The 16,929-nt window shown below is 48.3% G+C and overlaps 1 protein-coding gene across 1 annotated transcript in view; it reads right to left on the reverse strand.

The window, feature by feature from the left end:
- SLC13A4 (solute carrier family 13 member 4) overlaps positions 1-16,589 on the reverse strand; it is a 39,741-nt gene extending 23,152 nt beyond the window's left edge. The window contains exons 1-2 of the mRNA XM_060108019.1: positions 16,491-16,589; positions 10,889-11,017 (exon numbers count right to left, since the gene is read on the reverse strand). Of these exons, the coding sequence (XP_059964002.1) occupies positions 10,889-11,017; positions 16,491-16,589 (228 nt within the window). The remainder of the gene's footprint in view (positions 1-10,888; positions 11,018-16,490) is intronic.
- Positions 16,590-16,929: the final 340 nt, after the last annotated feature.

Genomic DNA, 16,929 nt, shown 5'->3' on the forward strand with positions numbered 1-16,929 from the left:
GGAGAATTGGGTGATGAAGAGTAGAAAATCCTCACCTGCTATAATCAGAAGTCAACTGATAATGTCTAAAAGTGATAACTCAAGAATTAATATAAGAATATCATATAGGACCGTGGAGCTTAATACCAGAACAAGCAGTTAACAAAGTTAAGTTATTGACTCTGGGTCAGGGGAGGTGGGATTTGGTGGAGGGAGGGGTGGGGAAGGAGTCTGCTGTTTTTTTCATTGTGACCTTTTCAGTATTATTTGAGTTTTAAACTCTGCACGGAACACTTTGGTAAGATAAGAGCCCCCAAAAAGGTAACCTGCTCCATTTCTCCCTTCTCACTCTTTCCCCACAGAGATTTCCCTGTGTCTGGTTGATGAGTTCTGTGCAACAGAAGGATCATCTCTCCTCTCTGAGACCATTTCCTGGGGTAAGAGGCCTCTGCTTCTGGTTAATCTAGTCCTCGTCCTCGACCCCAGTCCTCATGGACACTGTCACTAATGCTCCCGGAGGGCAGAGAAGCTCTGCTGGGCTTGTGACTCTGGGGCAGAGTCCGCACTGGGAGGGACGGGAAGGCCTCGGGCCCTGACGGTGGGTGGAGGTGCGGCCCCCTAGTGGGAGGTGGAAGCACTGCTGGGATGGGAGGGCTGGCTGAACTGGGGGCCTGGGACCTTCCTCACTGCCCACTCATGTTCCTAGGCAGCTGAGAGGCAGCTTTGTGGTGCCTCTACCAAGGAGAGGAACCCACAGAAGACCTGAGACACCATTGTCCTCCTGGGTGATGGTCCCCCACTGGCCCCACGACTCATGGCTCTCTGTGAAGCTTTTAAAGACTCAGTGCTACCAGGGTTACTTTCCCAGGGGACTGACTGACAACATTTTAGTTTTCTGCCTCTTTGGCACATACCCTAATAGACCCCAGTTGGTGATGGCCTTTTAGGGGGATCAGAGCCTGCACAAGAGGTGGGGCTACTTTCTCAGGGTTCCTCTCAAGGGCAAGGAGAAAGGAACCAACACGTGGTAGAGTGCATTTTACATGCCAGAAATGTATTTTGCATTCACTTTCTCACTTAAGGTGAGGAAGCAGACTCAGAGAGGTTAAGGAAGTTTTCCAGGGTCACAGTGTGAGGGGTGGAGTTGGGATATCAATCCAGGTCCATCTGGATCTAAATCTACTATTCGGCATGCCACTCAGGGTGGCCAAGTAGAAACCACTCATCTAATTCAACTCCAGGGGAAATTCTGGGTACCCCAGACAGCACGGGCCAGCCCACATTCCTCATCATTATTCATAATCACAGTCCTGACACTGGCCCCAAATACCTGGGCCCAGGTTTAGTGGGATATTGGCCCTGTGATGTTTTCTTATTTGGTGTGCTCAGGTCTGTTCATGTGTCCTTCCTGCCCCCTTGTAAGCGATGCCAAGTGTTTGGTGATGTAGCCTGGGTGTAGTTTGTGACTCGGCTGTATGCTGGGCAAGTTACTCAACCTCTCTGGGCTTCATTTCTCTCATCTAAAAAAATATATGAGGATTATATGAGTCCCAATCTTCTGTAAAGCTGTTGTGACGATTAAATGACACATGCAAACCAGCTAGCGTGGCCCGCCACGTTGACAGCCAGGGTTCCTGGTGGCTCTTCTGTTACTATGTGGTCCACACAAAGGCTGACCTGGTCTGAGGCCATTAGCATACAGAGAGGGCACAGGCACAATAAATAAAATTTTGTCCAATGGTGTTGTTGGTTAGTTTTCTAGCCCACTGATTTTCTTTTTCCTTACAATAAAACCTTGGTTATTTACAACCCCTCTGGGAGTTCCAGGATCCTTGAGGATTATTTTAATCATTTTCTAAAATGTATTGTGTCCTCACACTTGCCATGAGCATTCCTTTCCCCACTATCTAATTTCCAAGACTATTAATAGTCTGTGAGTTGGGAAACTAGATAATGAAAATTGTTAGAACTATTTGCAAAGAGAAATTAGATTCTAAAACGAGTGCTCCTCCCATGGCTAGAGTGCATGGATTTTGTGACATTTGTGTTGGCAGTGTTATCGCCTTTACTGCTTTTCTGCTCTGTGGTTTTTCTCAGTGTGCCGAAACCCCAAGTTTGGAGAGCAGAGATGTTTCTGGACTGTGTTTAAGAAGAGATGGGCTCAAGGAGGCCGCTCTGAAAAGGTGGAGCAGAGGATAGCAAGTAAGAACTCAACCTGGGTTCAAATGCTTGCTCCCCGCAGGTGAGTTGTATATTCTTGGACCAAATACTGAACCCCTGTTCCCCCATCATTTCAACCTTTTACGTAGTAATACACAACACATTGAATCCATATGGGCCTTAAGTAAGATGATGCAAGACAGGCCTGGCACACAGGAAGTGCTCAGTAATGGTCCATTATTATTGTTAAAGAAGTGAAAAGATGAAACGCTTCAAGATGAGATTGAGGGTTAGGAATCAGGTATGCCAGCATGACCACGTGGGGGAATAAGAGAAAGAAATGAAGTAAGAAGGAGCAAGGTGGACCTAAAAGACAAAGACTCCCCCAAACTTTCTTAAGTGAAGGGTGAGTACATCTCAAGAGTTTTCTAACCCAGCCTGGACTGAGGCACAAGGACAGAAGTGTTGACCAATGTAGTCTTTTAACGAACTCGTTCATTGTTAGTAAATTGCACGTGACATCTGTTAGTGATGAGCTTTTAAAAACATCACTCTTTTTGATCATGGAATTATTTATTGCTCTCTGGATATGTCAGGTTTTAATGTTTTTACAAAGTTTTTTTTTTTTTTTTTTTTTTAATGGGAAGGTGAGGGGAGTTGTGGCTTTAATCCTAGAAGTTTGAGGAGAATGGAAATCTGGATGTTGATCTCAGTTCAGTGCTTTTCTCACTAAGAACAGGGCCATCGTCAGGGAGGAAGACAGATGGACCAATGAGTCATTCGTGCAGATAAGCTGCGTGCTGTGATGGGCACTCTGTCACTCAGATCGGTCTAACATCCTCACAACTCCCCATGAGGTGGGTATGCCTATTATTCTTATTTTCCAGATGAGTAAAATGGCAGTTTAGAGAGGTTACACATGTAAAGAAAAGAATGTTGCCTGCCATTCCAGTTCTATAAGGATCAAGCCATTAGCCATTGCAGTCATGCACCCTGAGGGGAATTCAGGATGGAGAAAAACAGGAAGCATTCTGTACTTCGGGTACTGGCTCTAAATAGTTAAGATGCATATCTAAGGGATCATTTCAATGACCCCAGATTCTTACTTCTTCCCATAGATAGAAAAGCACTAAAATCATTAACTTGAGATGGCTGTTGTGATTAGCAGTAGTCTTTTGATATCTGACTACATGTTTTTCCAGAAAAAAAAATTCATATATTTCCTGGCTCCTACCTTACCTCTTAGGAGCAGTACCTCAGTTACCTAAGAGGGTGTCTCCCAGGCCATGGTCCTCAGTAAGTTCCCCAAATAAAACTTAACGTGCAACTTTTATTTCAGTCAACGCACAACTTGCTCAAGACTAGTTAGTGAGAAAACTGGATTCAAACTCAGTTCTCCCCTACTCCCAACTTGGATCCTGACCCTCTCCACATTGCCAGTGTCCTTGCTTATAGTGGTGGCAGCCAGAGACTGGCAGAACGCGTGGATCTGAATGTGTCCTGACGTAGGCATTGGTGGCGTTGTATGGGCCCCGTCAGAAATGCAACCAATCAGCACGCTGCTGCTGGCTGCACACACCTAGGCTCTCCTTGCCAGTTGCTGTGGGTGTGCCTCTTCACGTGGCAGGAATGTGGCATTCCCTCAGGAGACCAGTGGTGGTCTCTGGAAACGGACTTCTTTTGAGGCTCTTTTGGTTCATCTGAACAATTTTGCTGCGACCCCAGGATGGGATGCCTGGGCTGGCCCCCCTCCGGGCTGAGCTAAACCCCCATCAGAGCTGAAGCCCCTCGCGACACCATTCCAACCACCACCCTGGCAATGCAGCCAAGTCCAGCGTGGCTGCCTCTCCGCCTTTCCCTGGGGGCAGGAATGCTGTTTCTGCTGGTAAGTCTCTGCGGGCTCAGACCCCCTCCTAACCACCTGTCTGTTTTCCCTGAGGACAGAGGTTTTCAAACCACTCACTGCCTCTGAAACTTCAGCGGCAGCTGTGGGAACAGGGTGGCCGTGAGGTACTGGGAGGGAAGGGCCCAGGCAGCCAGGGCTCTGGGCCCCCCGTGCCTAATCAGAGCAGGACTTCCCCTTCCATCTGCTTCGTGTATTGATTTTCCTAAGATTTACTTTAAAGGAAAGGTTTTGTTGTTTAAAAAACATTCTTTGTAAACCCTACCCTAGAGATGTCTAAAGCAGAGAGACCCAGATGGTTGCTGACCTGACCCGAAGTCAGCCCAGCTCCTGCAGAGCTTGGAAATGCTGACTCATAAGGTGTCCCCAGTTTCTTCAAGACTGAATGATCTGCCCCTGTAGCTCTTCCTATGGAAACATCAACTTGGCCTCAAAAGGCTGCAAGATCTTTGGGTTCCTGGTATCGGGCCCACGTATGGCCTGGGTGTGGGCTCAGCTCTGGCCTGTGTCTGGATGGCTGTGGGTGAGGGTGGGTAGCTGGGCACAGATGCTCAGCCTGTATCCTCACAGGCCTGTATGTGTGGCTGGGGGGTGGAGGTAGGGGTGTCAGCCTCCATAGTGAGTAGAGGCCAGAAAGGCAGAGTGGAAAGTGATATACGAAATGCCCCCAGGTTTACACACAGCAAGTCAGGGTCTAGGCACTGGTCAGGAATCCAGTGGGTCAGAAAGATCAGGAGCAAACAGGGAAGCAGATTTCATGACATCAGACTCAAGTATCACATGGCTGTAGAGGCTGTTTTGTTTCTCCAGCTGGAGCTGCCTTGCTGCCTCTCTTGCCTTGGCAGGAGCTAGAATCTGAATTAGACTTGCTAGAAGCCTGCAGTGCTGGGCCACTGTGACAGCAGAAGGAGCGTGTCTGTATGCGCGTGCGTGCGTCGGTGCACGTGTTGGGGGGTAGATAGAGAGCAGGTGTAATCACTACCAGAAGTAGGTCCTGACCCTGGGCATCTCTGAGGCTCTTTACAAGTCCCAGTGTTCAAACCATGCTCTTCAGTTCCCCAGAGAGCCGCTTGGTCCCCGCATCTATGCCATTCTCCTATAAACAGTGAATCTCAGCTCACTTGATTGACACAGGTAACACAGTAGAAAGGCTTAGAGGACTTTCAAGGCGTATATGATGACAGTAACGAGTCACAATGGAGGCAAAACAAAAAAACAGACCTAAAAACAAATCGGAAATACAGGACTGAGCTCTGTACACCAGCAGAGGGGAGCAGAAGCTGGATGCTTACAAGGCGATAGAATCCTAAAGTCAAGGGGCCCTTAGAGCCCAGGCCCTCTCCCAAGGCACAGAGTCTACCTCTAGTACGCTTGACGTGGTCATCTGGCTTGTGCTTCTGGGGACAGGAACACCAGGACCACGTGTGGCCCCCATTTCAGGGTCTTCCCTCCCAGAGAGGGGATCTACCTTATGGTGCTTTGACTCTGGTTCTGGTTTGACCCTTTGAGCCTGGTATGTTGAGCTGTACAAGCCAGAAATCATGCCCCTCTTGAGGCTTTTCTTCATTCCTCATGTGACTTAGCTTCTAGATTTCAGACACCTTGGCTGCCTGCCTCTGAATGAGCTCCTTATCCAGAATTTCCTGCTCTGAACACATACGTTTATTAATTGAGCAGATTTCAGTACATACTGGCTAGCAGTTAAGGGTGAAAGTCCTGGGGTCAGGCAATTCTGGCTTCAAGTCCTGGCTCTACTACTTACTAGCTGTATCACCTTGAGTCAGTTACTTAACCTCTCTGAACTTCAGTTTCCTCCTCTGTAAAACAAAGATAAAAATAACAGCCACTTCACAGAGGATTAAAAGATACAGTGCATGTAAAGGGCCTCCCACTGCGCCTGACATGTGGTAAAGGCCTGGCATTCTGGCGGCCACCCTGGACAGAGAGCCGACTCCCACTGAGTCTATACTCAGCTGAAAGCCAAAGATCTTTTTCACACACACTGCTAACATTTATCCTTATTAAGCTTCATTTTGCCTGGACTTCCCTTCCAGTCCATTGTCTCTTCCTGGCAGCATTGATTCTGTCACTGTACATTAGCTAGTGCATCTAGCTTTGAGTCATCTGCAATCCGATAACGTGCCTTTCTTATTTTCATCTGTGCTCTCTCTCCAGCGCGATGCCAACATGTTACTCAGATCCTTTCGGTTCAGCTATTCAACCAGCACTCAAGTTACTCAACTGTGCTATCATGCAGCCCACATTTCTCTGATTGAGAAATTGTTATCCCTGGAAATATCGAAGGCTCCAAAAAAAAGTTAATTTATATTCAGCAACATTTGTTTAAAAGACCAGGGAGGACTTCCCTGGTGGCGCAGTGGTAGAGAGTCCACCTGCTGATGCAGGGGACAGGGGTTCGTGCCCCGGTCCAGGAAGATCCCTCATGCCGCGGAGCGGCTGGGCCCGTGAGCCATGGCCACTGAGCCTGCGCGTCCGGGGCCTGTGCTCCACAACGGGAGAGGCCACAACAGTGAGAGGCCCGCGTACCGCAAAAAAAAAAAAAAAAAAAAAGACCAGGGAAATTATAAAGCTTTGTGGAAAGACCTCAGTCAAAAAGTGGTCAATATAAAGTTTGGGCACTCGACAGGGTAAATTTCATTTATATAGAACATTCCCTCACGTGAAATTGTGTAAATTGGGGTCTGCAAGGCCAGAAAAGGAGGCATTACTGCATAGGGTCTTCTGTGTTATTCCATGTGGTTTATACTTTCTCTCTGCTAGAGTAGAAACTTCTCAAGGTCAGGAGCCATTTTGACCATTTTCTGTCTCTTTTCAGCACCTGAGTTCGGCTGATAGAAGACAGTCTAAGCTTTGCACACACTGAACTCTTAATACCTGCAGACTGACAATTCATCACTGTAAAATTTAACCATTTATATGCACACATCCAGCCCTAGGGGGAACCCAAAGCATTAGCTATGAGATTCAAGAGCGCAGAAATGATATATTAAAAAAATTTTTTTTTCTTTTTTTGGCTGCACCACACAGCATGTGGGATCTTAGCTCCCAGACCAGGAATTGAACCCGTGCCCCCTGCATTTGGAGCACAGAGTCTTAACCACTGGACCACCAGGGAAGTCCCAGAAATGGTATTTTTTTTCATTTTTGTCACCAGCAAGGTATCTGTAACATCGTCCATATTGTATCATGCACTCAAAATATTTTTCTGAATGTTGACTGAATAACCTGAGGGACAAAAGCCACAGATTCAGGGTCACACTGATCCTATTCACATGCCTTCCTTCATATGGAGAGTACACTACTGACACACCATCAAGAAACATGAACTAGGGCTTCCCTGGTGGCGCAGCGGTTGGGAGTCCTCCTGCCGATGCAGGGGACACGGGTTCTTGCCCCGGTCCGGGAAGATCCCACATGCCGCGGAGCGGCTGGGCCCGTGAGCCATGGCCGCTGAGCCTGCGCGTCCGGAGCCTGTGCTCCGTAGCGGGAGAGGCCACGGAGGTGAGAGGCCCGCGTACCGCAAAAAAAAAAAAAAAAAAAAGAACTAAGGGCTAGTGCAAGAATGGCCCGAATGCATAAGATATCGTAAATCCTAGAGGGCGTGAAATCTGGATGGAGAGAGGACGTGTCCACAGCAAGTTTATATCTGATGTATCTCATGTACCGTTAAAAGGACAAAGGTATCAGGGGGCTCCAAGGGAAGGGAACAACACTTTTAGCTGAGGTTTTTGGAAAGGCTTCAACCAACAGGGTAATTGGGTAGGATCTTAAAAGCTGAAGGAATTGGAGAGAACTTTCCAAAGTGGAAGAATGGCTTGAGTCCCGGCAAGGGGCTGGGCAAGCACAAGGTGGGTTTGGGGAGTGACAAGTGGATGATTTGTCTGGAGTAGGGGGCTCCTGCAGACCCCAGGCCTAGCCTTTCCCAGGGAGCCATGGCACATGCTGCTGTAGGGGAGAAGTCGGTGGCTGTGGAATAGATATTTTCTCTGTCTGCAAAGTCAACTGGCTCACAAAGGGCTATAACCCATGTCCTCTACCTGATCGGCATGTCCTTTAATCTGAGTTTAAAAGGCTAGCTAAACAGATTATATTTGGCCTAAACTGCTCTCTGGAGCTCAGCTGTTAAATATCACCAGCCAAAGCCACTTTATCAGACAGATGGGGTAGGGTTTTTCTCCTCAAATGATAAAATTGGCCCCTGGCTTCTCCAGTGTTTTCCACTTCCAGCCCCAGCGATAGCAACACCCAATCTCTCCCTGGAAAGTCTTCTTTTTCTCCTTACAAAGTCCTGTTGCCTTTGAAAACAACTGCCTCCCTAGACTCCTTATAGGTTGAGCCTTCCTGGCTGTGCAGAGGGGCAGGCCCTAGGATGAACTGTTGCCTAGCAACATCCCTAGTGTGTGGAGGGGCTGATTGGCCCACCTGTCTATAAGATTCCACTGCAGGAGGCCCTTGGGGAAATAGAGACATCATCTACTTTAAGACTAAGGCATACTGTGGGCTTTTGGGCTGCCTGTAGTGAAATACAAAGATATCAGTCTTTTAATGAATAGTTAGCTCACTTTAAAAATGTTACTAAAGTTTCAATTCTTTCTATAACTTCACTTCTTCCTCTGCTCTCTGCTTTCACCTCCGGACTCATTGGCTTTCGCTTTCACAATTTTAAAGAGAAATCTGCAGGACAAGTTCATTTATGTTTCTCTTAAGAAAAGTAATATTACACTACCAAACGTAAAATAGCTAGCTAGTGGGGAGCAGCCGCATAGCACAGGGAGATCAGCTTGGTGGTTTGTGACCACCTAGAGGGGTGGGATAGGGAGGGTGGGAGGAAGGGAGATGCAAGAGGGAAGAGATATGGGAACATATGTATATGTATAACTGATTCACTTTGTTATAAAGCAGAAACTAACACACCATTGTAAAGCAATTATACTACAATAAAGATGTTAAAAAAAAGAAAAGAAAAGTAATATTGGTGCTTGTTCTTTTAGGCATGAACACAGACCCAAACTACCTGTTCTCTTTCCACAAAGGAAGGGGGATATTTGGAGTGACTGCCTAGTGCTTCAGGTCCCAGGCTAGCTTTTATGTGGGTCCCCAGGATACTGGTGTTGGGCCCATCTCCAGGAATCAAAGCACTGCTGAGGGTTTTGGGGATGCTATCCTTTTTGGAGAGTCTGAGGCTATTATGATTACTAAATGCCAACAAACGAACTGATGTACCAACAGCCTCCAAACCAAACTGCCCCAAACCAAAACAAACAAACAAAAACCAGCCAGTTGAGTCCATGCAGTAGAAGGACAACTTGTGAATTTGTAGTCAAGTACAGCAATTAGGGGGTAGCCTAATTTTTATCTCTGGACTTAAAAAAAAATTCTGTTATCCATGGTTAAGGCATCCCATGGACCCAGGTTCATTATTCCTTCCTCACATCACACAGGTGAAGAGATGTACAGTTCTTAGTATTAACTCACCATGAAGCTACATAATACATTATGGAGTGTTTTTCTTATGGTACAGTAAGCAAGTGCATAGACTTTGAAATCTGACAGGTATGAGTTTGAATCCAATTCTGCTATTTCCTACTTTGTGATCTTGGGTAAGTTTCTTAACTCTGAAACTCTTTCCTCATCCGTAGAAGGGAAATTTTTTTTTTTTTTTTTTTTTTTTTTTTGTGGTACGCGGGCCTCTCATTGTTGTGGCCTCTTCCGTTGCGGAGCACAGGCTCCGGATGCGCAGGCTCAGCGGCCATGGCTCATGGGCCCAGCCGCTCCGCGGCATGTGGGATCTTCCTGGACCGGGGCACGAACCCGTGTCCCCTGCATCAGCAGGTGGACTCTCAACCACTGCGCCACCAGGGAAGCCCCAAGAATGGAAATATTAATATCTACCTTGTAGACATCTCGGGAGTATTAACTAATACAGCACTTCTGGTGCAGTGCCTGATTCTTAGTAGGAATTCAAACATTAGTTCCCTTTCCTCTTTCTTCTGTGCCTCTGTCCTTAACTAACCTCTACCATTTAATCTCCTTCAGAAACCCTCAGCGGAGACCAGGTGCTATAAGGAGATAATCCAAGTGGAACCAGGTGTTAATGAATGAAGACCGTTCTTCATCTTGCTCCAGGTTTCTGGCTGTGATTTTCTTCTTTCCTATTTGTGGTAGGCTTAACTGTTTGCATGGGTACCACCCTGGGCTTCCTGTTGACAATTTCTGTTAGAATTTTAAGAATGCCATAGAGAGAGAGAGTGAACAGAGGAGAGATTCTAGGTAGACAGCAGTCAAGGAAAGAATATGCAGTAATCTTGAGTTGGGGAAGAAGGGACAGAAATGTCTTTTAGAGAAAGTGAAGACATTGTCAGGACTCAGGGAAACACGGTAAGTCTCTCTGTCGGCAAGCATTTATTGAGCACCTACTCCATACGGGCTCAGCTTCATCATGAGATTCCAAGGACCTGGGAGGCCTGATTTCCTGCCTTTGAGTGCTTAGAGTTTAATGGACAATCAGAAGACAGAGAAAGAGTAACAGCAGTCTGGTTGAATGTGCCAAGCATACAGTTCCTAAAGGGTTTCAGGCTGAAGGGACAATTGGATGTGATTAACCAAAAGGCTTCCTGAAAGAGGCAGTTTGACAGAGATGAAGGTCATGGGTTGAAGGAAAGGAGCTCAGGGTCCAGAACAGCAGGTGCAAAGGCTTAGTGCTAATGGGTTGTTCCAGAGGGTGAAAGAAGCCCCCTCCTCAACTGCTTTGTGAGTCTCCCTTCACCTTGAGCCCTCTTTCACTGGCCCAGCAGGGACCAAGCAGGGGGCTACTAATGGTCTAACCTCGCTGGATCGCAGGACTCCGAAGAACGGGTAGAGGAAGGCAGGCACCAGGGCTGCAGCTCCAAGAGGCATCGCCTCGGACACCCAGTACACAGCAGTCACGATCAACACATAAGCACACGCAGCCTCCTGGAAGGGGAGGAAAGTGGGTGGTTAGTCACAGGGACAGCCACTGCCACCGAGGATCCAAAAGAGACCCAGGGCAGAGGCAGGAGGCACATGGACTCAAACGTGGGCACTGGAAGACAGTTCTGGGAGGTGCAAAGGTGGACTTGGCAGAGAAGTTTGGTGGATACATGCCATTGTATTTTGGTGGGTGAAGTTATGGCTGCTCCTTGGGGCGACTGATGCCTGGCATGTGGTTTGCACTGGTTTGCAACAGGGTGGCCACCGGACTGTTATGCTATCACAGCTCGGTTGGTTCCTGAAACTGAGCAGGGTAAGGACTGAAATTAACTGCGGTGTCCAGATCATGTACTATAAAGGTGTAGTTCACAGTTTTAACTGGGTCTAGGAAGGATATTTTGGTGTCAGATTGATCAGATACTAGAGGTTCTTGGGGTAGCTGAAGGTGGGGATTAATTTGTGTAATTGATTCACATGTGAGTTCTGAAACTGGCCCGTTTGGGGCTGGATCACTCCTTGCTGGGTTGGTGGGGAGAGCTGTCCTGTGTATTGTAAAATGTTTAGCAGCATCCCTGACCTCTACCCACTAGATGTCTGTAGCACCTTCCCAACTGTGACAACCAAAAATGTCTCTAGACATTGCCAAATGTCCTTTGGCGGCAGGGGGGAGCGGAGGGAATCATCCCTTGTTGAGAACCAGTGCCCTAACCAGTGTCTGGGACACTCCACTTCCTGATGCACATGGAAACTTCCTTCTGACAAAGAGAGTAGGAGTGCTGTCTATCTGGAAGGGAAGGCCTGGAAATTTACCAGGGTTTTCCCCAGCCCACTCCCTCTGCTGGTTGTACAACCGTGGGGTGTGCAGAATAAATAAGTACAACATTCTTATAAAAAATCAGTCCTCCTTAACCTTAGCTCCAGTAATGCTGGTTGCCCCCAATGGTGCTGATTAATGGTGGTGAGAAAGGTCACTGGCTTACTCTTGGGAGAGGTCACTGTCCAAGGGTTTTAACAATGGACTCCGGAGGGCCACTGAATAGAAGATCCATGCTGGCTGTGGACTCCTCTGTTTATACCTAGCTCTAAACCCACTGGGCTCAGGTCTGACCTGCCCTGAGGCTGGCTGGTGATCAAGGAACCTGCCAAATCTTGTTCTGTTTATCTCTCCCCTGGGTTCAGAACAAGCGTCCTCAAACTCTTACACAAAAGTTACAAAAGGTCGCCACCATCAGTGCAGGGCGTCAGGAGTGATTAACCCAGCCTGGCTGGATGGAACCTTGTTCCCTCCTGATATGCATGGATTATGGGGTTGGGGGTTGAGGAATGGGAACTGGGCGCAACAATTGTTGACTGTAGCTCCCACTGAGATTTCCTCTGGGGCCAAAAGATCGGAGAGAAGTTAAAGCTTTTGAAAGTGCTGATAAGACAACAGAACCAATACTGAGGGGGAAAAGGGCTCCATTTGAAAAAGAATGCAATTTAGAGAAATGCTCCCTTTACTGCAGAAATAAAAATACCTAAAGGAGTTCAAAGCCCTTCAGCCCACTTGAGCTCACTTATTCCCATCTCCTTCCTGGGAAAGAGACAGAATGGCAAGTGTTGTTTCTAGTTGAAGAAAAGGAGATCGAATGTCTTTCCCTCACTGAGAAGCCCTTATTCCTTACAAAGAACCTTCAGTCTTTCTTGGCTTGGTCATTACAGGTCCAGGAGCAAAGGAAGGAGAGAAAAGGAAGGGAGAGAGACCAAGAGCTATTTCTTTCTACCATGCATCATTCTGGTTTGAATTAGGAGAATTTGGGTAAGCCAAGGTAAACTTTTTGATTGTAACTATTGTTAGGAATTAGAATAAGTTACTGGAGGAAGTCACCAAGCCACCTTCATCCAGCAGTATTAAGAACAGGATAGGGCTTCCCTGGTGGCGCAGTGGTTGACAGTCCGCCTGCCGATGCAGGGGACATGGGTTCGTGCCCCGGTCTGGGAAGATCCCGCATGCCACGGAGCGGCTGGGCCCGTGAGCCATGGCCGCTGAGCCTGCGCGTCCGGAGCCTGTGCTCCGCAACGGGAGAGGCCACAACAGTGAGAGGCCCGCGTACCGCAAAAAAAAAAAAAAAAAAAAAAAAGAACAGGATAAACTGCCATCATTTTTATCTGAACTTTCCTTAGAGCTTTCTAACTTTCATTAGAAAAATGGCCAAGAGACCACCTTCAGATGGCCTTTCCATCTGCCTCGCACTCAGTACACCCATGGAATTTACATAAACTTCCTTTTGCCCCTTCTCAACTGTCTCAAAATTCAGTAGGGAAGCGTATATTCAGATAACCCAGAATACTCTGTGAAGTTTGTTTACAGGATCCTGTGTCCCTGCGTCTGGCAGGTAGCTCAGTCAATGTTGGTGAACTGAACTGGGCTCCTCTGCTGGCTAACAGGTCTCTCTTATCTACTGGAGAAAATATTCTGGAAACCGCCAGCCTCTTATCGCTGCCACTGGTCCGCAGGAATGTAGGGATTGGTGCATACTCGGGCAGTGCCTTTAAGGGATAGTATTGTCAGTTCTTTTCTGCTCCTGTTGACAAATAAAGGAGCGAGTTCTAAAGTGGCATTTGCCCACAGCGGATGCTCCCTGACCCTGCTACTAACTGATGTTTGCATCTGCTTCTTTCCCTACAGTCTGACCACCCCGATGAAATACCATTCAGATTCCACTGGAAGGAGCTTGAGGTCATGTAATTTGGTGTCATAAATGACTGGAAGGGCTTTTGAAAATTTAGCTTGGGAGTTGAGTGTAACTTTTATCCCACCGGGATGCTGAAGCTGGGCTTAGTTACAGATGCCCCCCTCTTGCCCCTCCTCTTCTGTATATGGGAAATCAAGTCTGGGCCCCTGGCTTTAGAGAGCTGGGCAGGAAAAAAGGGGAGGTCATACTAATCCTTCCTAAAATGCAGCTGCAGCTTGTCACTTTGAAGAACCATCAGAACTGCAGGCCAGGAGCTCTTGCCCAGATCATTTCTCTGTTCCAGCCCAGAGCAAACAAGGCTATTTAGGGATCTTAAGGATTAAATATCAGAATCTAAGTGTGATGCAAGGGGGCCGCATAGATGAGAGCCAGTCCCCGTGGTGGTTTGTGCCTACTGTGACCTCAAGGTGCTTCTGCGTCATTGCAGAGGAAGAAGAAGAAGCATCTTACTGACACTGTGACACACGGAGGAATCATCTTTGCAGGGCACACTGGAGTGAGTGGTGAGCAGGCTGCATCCAGGTCTGAGGGCTTTGGCCACCCAGGCTCCATCTAGCTGTCCCGAGGGCTACCCATGAGCACAGACTGGGAAGCTCTGAGGTAGCATATTTCTATTTTCTTAAGGCACTGGTTCTCAGCTGGAGCCAATTTTGCCCCCCAGGGAATATTTGGTAATATCTGGAAGCATTTTTGTCTGTCACAATTGCAGGGGGTGCCTGTGTGCTGCTGGCACCTGATGGGTAGAGACCAGGGATGCTGCTAAACATCCTACAATGCACAGCACAGCACGGCCCTCCCCTCACGACAGAAAACTATCTCCCCCCACCCCCAAATGTAACTGTGGGGCTGTTGAGAAACCCTGCCCTAAGGTGAAACTTAGTTGGATAGAAGGGGCTAGGTCAAGGAAGGGCAATGTCTCTTGGTCTCAGTGTGTCCATCTTTCTTTTTTTTTTTTTTGGGCGGTACGCAGGCCTCTCACTGTTGTGGCCTCTCGCGCCGCGGAGCACAGGTTCCGGACGCGCAGGCTCAGCAGTCATGGCTCATGGGCCCAGCCGCTCCGCGGCACGCAGGATCCTCCCGGACCGGGGCACGAACCCATGTCCCCTGCATCGGCAGGCGGACTCTCCACCACTGCGCCACCAGGGAAGCCCTCAGTGAGTCCATCTTTAAAAACCTATTCAAGAATTTTGATTGACCCCAACAGAGCAGAGGCTTACCTTTCCTTCCTTGTCTCTCCTCTTTTTTTTTTTCCACAACATCCTTCTTCTGTCACATTTATAGATTTTTTTTTGTCTGCTTCAATAATTTGTTATTTTGTTTTCTTCTTCATGTTAGTACTTCTCACTAGTCATTGGTAACTGAGAAGCTCCAAGACAGGCTCCCAGAATTAAATGGCAGCACTACCCCCTGGATTCATGGTCCCCAGAGATGGGGCTGACTCAGGGGACACGGGGGGTGCCTGATGCTGCTAGTGAGAAGAGCAGGTGCCACTTGGTTGGCATTCCCTTAACCCATCTGACAGTGAGCAAAACAAAACAAAACAAAAACATGAAAAGGAAAGAAAATCAGCCTACTGGGACAAAGCCGGAAATGGACTAGTGTCTACGCCGGGAAAGCTTTCAGCACCAATCACTGTCTGCTAATCCCAGCCCGGTTTTCATCAGCAGCTCCCTGGTGCTCTGAGTTTTTATTCTACTAAAGATTTAAGCCAGTTTGTTTTTAAGAAACCATTCTAATCCCCTTTAACTGTATAACTTAATCTTGGTTACAAGGTTACTCTGGGAGCTGAGTGGAAGACACCCTTCCCCTCCCACAACAAGATTAACCTTTCTTAGCTTATTTTTCCTAAAGTCTCAAGGGTAGTGCCAGCTAGGGGAAGGGGTAAAGCCACTGGGAGGAAGAGGAGAGGGAGGAGGGAGAAAAGGAGCCGGAGGAAGGCAAGGACGGCAAAGGACGGTCTCAGAAGCAGAGCCAGAGCTCAGGCTCTTCTGCTCACACGAACCTGGACAAAAAATTGGGCCACAGTCTAGAGTTGGGGTCTCTTATTCTTTTTTATCGAGTCATTTGCTGTCTCTCCTTCAAGAGCACAGAGAAGAAAACACAGAGGATACAAATAATCAAAGGGCCATATGCATGGGACCAGGGCAGGCTGCCAAGCTGCGCTTTCAACTTAAAGTTCAGAAGGAACTTGAGAGATTAAGAGTTTCAAATCCTGGTTACCAGAGCCCACCGTGGTCACCCACAGACCCTGGCTAGATGCACAAGAGCCCGGCCGGGGACCCCACCGCAGTGCACCTCAGGCCGGGGTCCACAGTCCCCTCCCTCCCCGACCCTCCTCTACTGGGAGGTCTTCCTGCATGTCCAGTTGCTCTCCCATATGGACAGTCACATGTTGACTCCTGGCAAATACCGGCTCTCCAGAGCACCCTTCTCTTTATCGGGTGTCCGCCTGGCCCACTGCTCTGTGTCACACAGATCAGCCACTCCAGCCATCGCCCTTCCTCTTATCTCAGTCCTGGCTGGGGTCCATGGGGCTGGGGGACTGGGAATGGGGTGAAGGGATGAACATGGCAGTTTTTAGGCAGAAAGTATGTTAGCCTCCTCCAGGAAAGCATTTCCATTTCTTTACACCAACAGAAGAATGCTGAGGCGCTGCACGAGCACCCCACTGCCTCCACCGACCTCCCCTCTGACCTCCCATCTGACCCCCTGGCCCAAGGAGGGGACCGACTGGTACTCACGCTGCTGGGGTGGAGCATGGGCAGAGGCAGCAGGAGGAGCGGCACGAAGATGACGAGCAGCAGCTTCCTGGCTCGGAGGAGGCCCCTCAGCAAGCCCATCCTGGACCTCCTCCCCTCGGAGCCCGTGCCCGCCGAGTGCCTGTGCTGCTGGCGACGCTCGCCTCCCTCCAGAAACACTTCTTTCACCTTCCTCGGCTTCCAAGAGTCCTCTTTCGTCTTAAGAGCAGAACAGGAGGGCAGGTGAGCCCCTGTTTGCAACAAAGGCCGGCCTCCTCGCCTTCGGTTTTAGGTGGGATTGGTGAGCATAGTTTTATGCCCAGCAAAAAGGAAGCGGGAAAGGATGATAAACGGGGGCATAATGGCTCTCTCTTTGCTTGATCAGTAATGGAGTAACTTCATTCCAAAGCTCAGCAAAAGCCCCCTTAATCAAGATTACACC

This window comes from Mesoplodon densirostris, chromosome 9 (genome assembly GCF_025265405.1).
Source record: "Mesoplodon densirostris isolate mMesDen1 chromosome 9, mMesDen1 primary haplotype, whole genome shotgun sequence".
NCBI classification, from domain to species: Eukaryota; Metazoa; Chordata; class Mammalia; order Artiodactyla; family Ziphiidae; genus Mesoplodon; species Mesoplodon densirostris.